Below are 6,956 nucleotides of genomic sequence, written 5' to 3'. Positions count from 1 at the left end.
ATCCTCTATATCCTTCTTTGTGGTGTCCCGCCATTTTGGGCCGGTTTGTTACCATATTCTCTTTCTTTCCTCCGAATTATTCACTTAAAGACCTCTTGCAGACGTTTTATTTGTTTTTAATTTGATACAGAGACTGAACAAGGGGTGGCTCAAGCGATCATTAGGTCAGTAATTGACTTTAAGAGAGATCCATGGCCAAGAGTTTCTGACAGCGCCAAAGACCTTGTGAGAAAGATGCTTGAACCTGATCCCAAAAAACGGCTTACTGCTGCACAAGTACTCGGTAGGCTTCTGTTTTGTAGCAGCACTGAGTTTTTTTTTTTTTTAAATCGTATGCTCAGAAAGGAATATCCTATTTGCAGAGCATTCGTGGATACTGAATGCAAAGAAGGCTCCAAATGTCTCTCTTGGGGAGACTGTGAAAGCAAGGCTCAAACAGTTTTCTGTTATGAATAAGCTCAAGAAACGAGCTCTTCGGGTATGATTCTGTTAAGCCATTCCACTGTTTATCGATTTGCTTCCAATCTTATTCAGAAGGATAAATGAAACTGTAAACTTGTGTTCCTCTTCTAGGTGATAGCTGAGCACTTGTCAGTGGAAGAAGCAGCCGGGATAAAGGAAGCGTTTGAAATGATGGACGTAAACAAGAGAGGCAAGATAAATCTTGAGGAGCTTAAAGTTGGACTTCAAAAAGCTGGACAACAGATTGCTGATGCCGATCTTCAGATTCTTATGGAAGCTGTATGAATCTATCATTTCAATGCGATGTGCTAGAAACAAGTGCTACATTACCTCTGAATATTGAAACTCGATTTTTTTTTTCTCCTGCAGACTGATGTTGATGGAGATGGGACACTGAACTACGGCGAGTTTGTGGCTGTTTCGGTGCACCTTAAGAAGATGGCGAATGATGAACACTTGCATAAAGCTTTTAACTTTTTTGATCAGAACCAGAGTGGTTACATAGAGATTGAAGAACTTCGTGAAGCGTTGAATGATGAATTGGATGATACTAGCAGTGAGGAAGTTATTGTAGCCATCAGGCAAGATGTTGATACCGACAAGGTAAACCACCCAAACAAAAAAGATAAGATCTTCCACATTTCATTAAACCCATTTGGTTAAGTACATTCACAATTGTCCACTCCCTTAAAAGATGATAAAGAACACATCTTTCTTTCGTCTGATCAGGATGGGCGTATAAGCTACGAAGAGTTTGTTGCGATGATGAAAGCTGGGACTGATTGGAGAAAAGCGTCGAGGCAGTATTCCAGGGAAAGATTCAACAGTTTGAGCCTCAAGTTAATGAGAGATGGTTCATTGCAATTAGAAGGCGAGACCTAATAAGAAGCATCAGTACTGATGAGAGAATGTCAGAAAGACATAATTACTACGTTCTATAAGCATTCAACACGGTAGTAGTGATAGGGGGCTTTAGGTGTTTTTTTCAATTGTTTGAAAAGTTCTTCTTCCTTTGACAGCGATGGGATGTGATGATGATATGTCAACAAGTTTCTGAGTTTCCAAAGATTATTTCTTTATAAAAATATATTCTCAAATGATACTCCAAGTTGCACCTTTGTAATTTTGTAAAACACACATTTATAAGCTGGTCTGGTCTGGTGTGAGAGGCACCGTGAAAAGCACGCGCCAGTTGGATTCTATCGTGAGGCCCACCCCAAATAAACTAAAACAAGAACCCTTAAACACACTGAAGAAAGAAAGAATCTTGCTTTCGCTGACTCTCTCACCACTGCTCTCTCAATCGACAACCTTAACCCTACACACAGAGAGATCTCTGAAAGTCTTCTGCTTTTCAGTTTTCAGTCTCTCTCTCTGTGTAGTCAATGGCAATAGCGTCCTGCTTCTTCTGTGTTCCTACCCCGAATACATCTATCTCTGAATCCAATCTCACATGGCCTCACCTCGCTTCATTTCCTAGACTCTCTTCATCCTCCTCTTTTAACGGTGTAATCTCTGCCAAGTCCATCTCTTTCAACCGACGTGTCCCTATTTCCCCTGTTTTCTCCGCCTCGATTGGTAACGGCGGCTCTGATAACATCGGAGGAGGTCATGGTGGTGGTGGCGATGGAGGTAAGAACAATGGAGACGGAGAAGGTGGCGAGGACAGGAATAGGAACAGGAACGAGGTGATGCTTTTGTTGAAGGAGTCAGGGACTGAATTGGAGAGTCTTCCTAAGGATCTAGCGGCTGCTATTGAGTCGGGTCGGATTCCTGGATCGGTTATTAACAGGTTTTTGGAGCTCCAGAAATCGGCTGTGATGCGGTGGCTGATGCAGTTTGCTGGGTTTAGAGAAAGACTTTTGGCTGATGATCTCTTCTTGGCTAAACTCTCCATGGAGTGTGGTGTTGGCATCTTCACCAAGGTCTCTCTGCTTTCCAACTAATTTGAGTTGCAAAGTTTTGATTTTTTTTTTTTTGTTTTCCTCTGGAAAATTCATCAGGAGAATGTTTTGAATTTGGTTTCAATCATGATTTACGAATCCGATACCTTTTGATTTATTCCTTTTTAACAGAGCAAATCTGGTAATCCTGGTTGTAGTTTAGAAGTTATAGTTTTTAAAAGCTAACATGTTTGGGAACTTGTTGCTTCTTTTGTTCCAGACTGCTGCTGAGTATGAACGGCGTAGAGAAAACTTCTTCAATGAACTTGAAGTTGTCTTTGCCGACGTGGTAATTATTCTTCTCTTCCACTTTTTCCTGTGGTGATTTTTTTCTAAGTGTTCCTGTCAGATCGCAGGAACTTTCTGTGAGTCATTGTGAAATTGTTAGATGGTAGGGATGGATGAGAAATTTGTCAACAAATATCTTTTAGATGACCCATTCGGATTGACGAAGAGTTGGGGGTAGTTTGTGGTTGTGATGGGGTCTGCAAAATTTTCACCATTAGTTTTTGCATGACTATGATGAGTAGTTGAGATTTGCTTTGTCTCTGAGGTAAGAACCAAATTTTTGAACTGTTCAATAGCAAATTTGGAGAAATTCAAAGTATGGGGTCACCCTTTGCTGCTTTGTCACTTTGTAAGAAAAAGTTCCTTGAACTATATGTCAAATACATACATACACATAAGTTGTCCCTGCTGTATTCATTGCGATCTTCTGTTGAATTTGGATTTTGTTTTGTTGTGGTTAAGCGGACTTAATTTCATTTTGTTTCATTTTTTCTTTACTAGGCGATGGCTATCATTGCTGATTTCATGTTAGTTTATCTTCCTGCTCCTACTGTTTCTCTTCGACCACCTCTCGCACTTACTGCTGGAGGTATATCCAAGTTTTTCCACAACTGCCCAGACAATGCCTTCCAGGTATCATTTTGTTGTTGTTGTAAAAGACTTGTTCTACATGCGGATTAAGTTTACAACAGTTCTTTCACATCTAATTGTCCAATGTGCTTGCTGCAGATTGCTCTTTCTGGAACCTCATATACTCTCTTGCAAAGGCTAGGTGCTATAACGGTGTGTGGTTTCTGTCACTTTCTTACTACAGGATCTTAATAGTGTGTCACGCAATAGTTGGTTCTGGATAATATAAATTGTTTGATGTTATGCAGCGCAATGGAGCGAAGCTGTTTGCCGTTGGCACCACATCATCGCTGGTGAGTCCAAACATATATCTACCTGAAAATGGAAATTCTTGTCAGAAGTTGGATTGGTTGATTTTTTACAAAACTGTCTTTCCAGTAACTATGTCCATCACAGTTCGTTTCTTCATTCTTTTGACGTGTCTAATCTGTATAATTGGTCAGGTTGGTACTGCTATTACAAATGCATTCATAAAAGCACGACGAGCTGTAGACCAAACTTCTGAAGGTGAAATCGAAACTGTTCCAATAGTCTCCACAAGTGTTGCATATGGTGTCTACATGGCTGTTTCTAGCAACCTAAGGTACTGAGTTTCTTTCTACCTAACGTTTTTACTGAAGAAGTCTAAAGCATAGAAAAACAAACTCGAATAGCGCATTTAGATTGGATAATTGAAAAGAGATGTGGTTTGAAATAAACAGGTACCAAGTAGTGGCTGGTGTGATTGAACAACGTCTCCTGGAGCCAATGCTACACCAACACAAACTTGCACTCAGTGCATTGTGTTTCGCAGTTAGAACAGGAAACACATTCCTGGGTTCCTTATTGTAAGTTGTTTTAAAACCTCAAACCTTGTTCTTTACTATCTGTTCTCAGCAGTTTTAACTCACATATGTTCTTTTTGTTGGTGTCCGCAGATGGGTGGATTATGCTCGCCTCATCGGTATCCAGAAATCTCATTGATGAAGCAGAAAAAGAAGAACCGGATGTACCGGATTCTGACATGGTCTTCCTTCCATACTTATGTATACGCAAAACTACTTTTGTCTTCGACTCTTCATATGATTGTTTCTGATTTCCGGACCGTTTGATTGTTCTTTTTTGGTCCTATTTCTAGAAAATTAGTCGATTTTTCCATGGACACGTAGGCTATTTTCACGAGGCACAAAGATTTTTATGCATTTGGGGGTTGAAACCTCTAAATTCCCCAGTGTGGGGATTGACTTTGTCAACTATCTATTCTCGTTGCAACTAGAAGTTATATAAACCAAATGAAAAACCAATTTCACATTATTAATAATAGGGAATCAATGATAGATGTATCTGAAGACATGTCCTAAGCAAGAACTTCATTTTTGTGACAAGCCCTTATCTTCACTTCCAAAATCTCGGTATTGTTAACATTTTGCACATCGCAACATTCAATTCCTTCACCCTGTTAAAGATTTCAAGTTGATTTTTAGATCATAAGGAAATGGATTAAACCAATTTGCTTTAACAAAGTATGGAGGGTATATATATTGATACCATCTTGTGAATAGTAGCAGCAATGACTCGGACTTGTGAAATGTTACGAGCAGAATGGTTGCCATTTAGCACACAAGGAGGTAAACTTCTTGCCATTTTCATCTTGTAGATTGTAGTTACCACGCTCTGGTTCTTGTCCTCCACAACCGAATCAAAGAAAAACTGACGAGGCATTTCGCACGGATCATTAGTCACCCGCCTCGTGTTAAATGTATACGACGGTGTTCTAACATTCTTCCATGGCCGGAACGTTTCAAGAGGGCGTTTCAGGTGGTTTCTTGGGAATATAGATTGGTAAATGTGGACTGAGTATCCCCAAGAGACAGAGACTGACCAGTTATTTCCCCTTTGGTAACATATTGTCTGTTGCAAGACACGGGACTGGTCTGTTTTCGCGGTTTTCATGAGGTGGTTCACTGATTGTTGGCGGTTCATGCCTGGGAAAATCGGGTCTATGACATCAAAATGGTGGAGGCTGATAACAGGACACTGAGGATGAGCTGATAAGAGACCTGATATGTCACCGAGCAGATCAATCTGGTTGTACGACACCACAAGAAAGACAGAGTGAGAGTACGTATATTTATAGTGAGGCACAAGAAACTTTTCTTGTTCACACTAAATCGAACCACATTATATCACATTTTAGTTTAAAAACAAAAATATCTTGAAACTGTAAATTTGGATTAACATCTCTACCTGATGCATGCCTTTCTCTAAAGTAAGATCAATTCCCAAGTCGGCCAAGCAACGAAATGAGAGAAGATCGCTATAAAATCCAAGGTAGCGTCTGATACATTCTTCCATTTTGTTGAGAAGTGTTACCACAGTTGGATAGCTCAATGCGTATCCGCCGCCTCCATATCCCATGTCGAAAGAGAAAACTGCATTTGACCAAACGTTTTCCGAGTTCATCCCGATGTAATAGTGCTTCTTGTGGTCATACCTGTCGAGAGCCTCGACTAAGTTGTCCAAGAAGAAGAGAGTATCATCATCTGCTATCACAAACCATCTTGTCTCCTTGGACGCTTTCTTAAACGACTCATGGAGTGATTGGAAAAGGCGAATCTGAGTTTTGAATTGGTTTGTGATGGATGAGTCTTTATTGAAAGAGAAAGGAGGAGATTGGTTAGGCCAAGGCAAGAGATCACGACCAGGTGGTCTTTCGAGGAAGACATATCCTTTCGTGATGTTTGGTCTCCACCAAGGCTCTATGTAGCCTCTCCTATATCTCCAAGTCTTTGTACTACCAACAATGACAAAAAATAGATGGCTGAGTTTTGTAGGAGACTCTCTTGTTATTTGCAAGGACGATGATGCGGGTTTTTCTGAAGTGGAAGAGAAAGAGGAGGAGAAACCAAGGTCGAGAGGGGCAAAGATTTTATGGGTTATTATTTGATGAGGATGGTTAAATCCAAATGTGTATAACAAGAAAAGTAGTGCACCAGAAACTGATAAGGACTTCCACAAGGTAGATAATGATAGGTTGTGAGAAATCTGACTCAGTTTGGATACTTTGGTGTTGTTATTGTCCTCATATGCCATTGCAGACTTACGCCAAGAGGAATTGATAGAGGTTTCTGACTCTATACACATACATATGTATAAAAATAGTTAATAAAGTAGAGGGGAATGAAGATCAAAGAAAGAAAAAGTAGAGGGGAATGTTGATCGTGAGAGGCTGAGAGCTGATGTGAATAAATCATGTGATTTGGATGCTTGAAGCAGGTGATTAGTCGTCTAAAAAGGTATTGTAACTTTCTCGTTTTAGAAAAAAGGATTAAAATATAAAAAGAAGCCCAAAAAAGGGCTGATGAAACAATTTTTATGCTGCTTCTGTGCATTATTGCATGCAACATTTATATTCACATATATTATTACCCTACACATACAGTTATGAACTTTCTACACCAATCTTAAACCGTCACACTTAAGATATGAGATACCACATTATGAAGAAAATACCATATTTATTCTTTTATTAAACTTTTTGTTATCTATACTAGTATTTTTGTAACACTTTTTGTTATCTATAATGATCTGCACAAATGGTTTCTGCTTTACCCAGAGAAACATGAGAGGCTATAGAGAGAGAGAGAGTAATTG

General features: G+C 39.6%; 3 protein-coding genes across 3 annotated transcripts in view; 2 read left to right on the top strand and 1 right to left on the bottom strand.

Moving 5' to 3' along the window:
* Positions 1-1,562, top strand: part of LOC104705521 (calcium-dependent protein kinase 7-like) — a 4,907-nt gene extending 3,345 nt beyond the window's left edge. Inside the window, exons 8-9 of the mRNA XM_010421537.2 lie at positions 832-1,065; positions 1,192-1,562. Of these exons, the coding sequence (XP_010419839.1) occupies positions 832-1,065; positions 1,192-1,344 (387 nt within the window). The 3' untranslated portion in view covers positions 1,345-1,562. The remainder of the gene's footprint in view (positions 1-831; positions 1,066-1,191) is intronic.
* LOC104705519 (protein RETICULATA-RELATED 4, chloroplastic) lies at positions 1,696-4,464 on the top strand. Its single transcript, XM_010421535.2, has 8 exons — positions 1,696-2,387; positions 2,626-2,694; positions 3,195-3,326; positions 3,423-3,476; positions 3,572-3,616; positions 3,767-3,906; positions 4,025-4,150; positions 4,241-4,464. The coding sequence occupies exons 1-8, from the start codon at positions 1,848-1,850 to the stop codon at positions 4,284-4,286; spliced, it is 1,152 nt and encodes a 383-aa protein (XP_010419837.1). The 5' UTR covers positions 1,696-1,847; the 3' UTR covers positions 4,287-4,464.
* On the bottom strand, positions 4,587-6,526 carry LOC104705520. Its single transcript, XM_010421536.2, has 3 exons — positions 5,550-6,526; positions 4,851-5,387; positions 4,587-4,758 (listed from the first exon to the last, which is right to left on the bottom strand). Exons 1-3 carry the CDS (start codon positions 6,444-6,446, stop codon positions 4,660-4,662), a joined length of 1,533 nt encoding a protein of 510 aa, XP_010419838.1. The 5' UTR covers positions 6,447-6,526; the 3' UTR covers positions 4,587-4,659.

This window comes from Camelina sativa, chromosome 8, assembly GCF_000633955.1.
Source record: "Camelina sativa cultivar DH55 chromosome 8, Cs, whole genome shotgun sequence".
In the NCBI taxonomy this organism is placed as follows: domain Eukaryota; kingdom Viridiplantae; phylum Streptophyta; class Magnoliopsida; order Brassicales; family Brassicaceae; genus Camelina; species Camelina sativa.
Note: the sequence above shows the minus strand (reverse complement) of the source record. Positions and strands in the feature narration are given on the sequence as shown.

Excerpts from the sequence above, each read along its gene's own strand:
- LOC104705519 (XM_010421535.2), top strand. The coding sequence starts at position 1,848 with ATGGCAATAGCGTCCTGCTTCTTCTGTGTTCCTACCCCGAATACATCT. Across the intron at positions 2,388-2,625 it reads GTGTTGGCATCTTCACCAAG|ACTGCTGCTGAGTATGAACG; the intron begins GTCTCTCTGCTT and ends CTTTTGTTCCAG. Across the intron at positions 3,477-3,571 it reads AAAGGCTAGGTGCTATAACG|CGCAATGGAGCGAAGCTGTT; the intron begins GTGTGTGGTTTC and ends GATGTTATGCAG.
- LOC104705520 (XM_010421536.2), bottom strand. The coding sequence starts at position 6,446 with ATGTGTATAGAGTCAGAAACCTCTATCAATTCCTCTTGGCGTAAGTCT. Across the intron at positions 5,388-5,549 it reads TAGAGAAAGGCATGCATCAG|ATTGATCTGCTCGGTGACAT; the intron begins GTAGAGATGTTA and ends TCGTACAACCAG. Across the intron at positions 4,759-4,850 it reads CTGCTACTATTCACAAGATG|GGTGAAGGAATTGAATGTTG; the intron begins GTATCAATATAT and ends AATCTTTAACAG.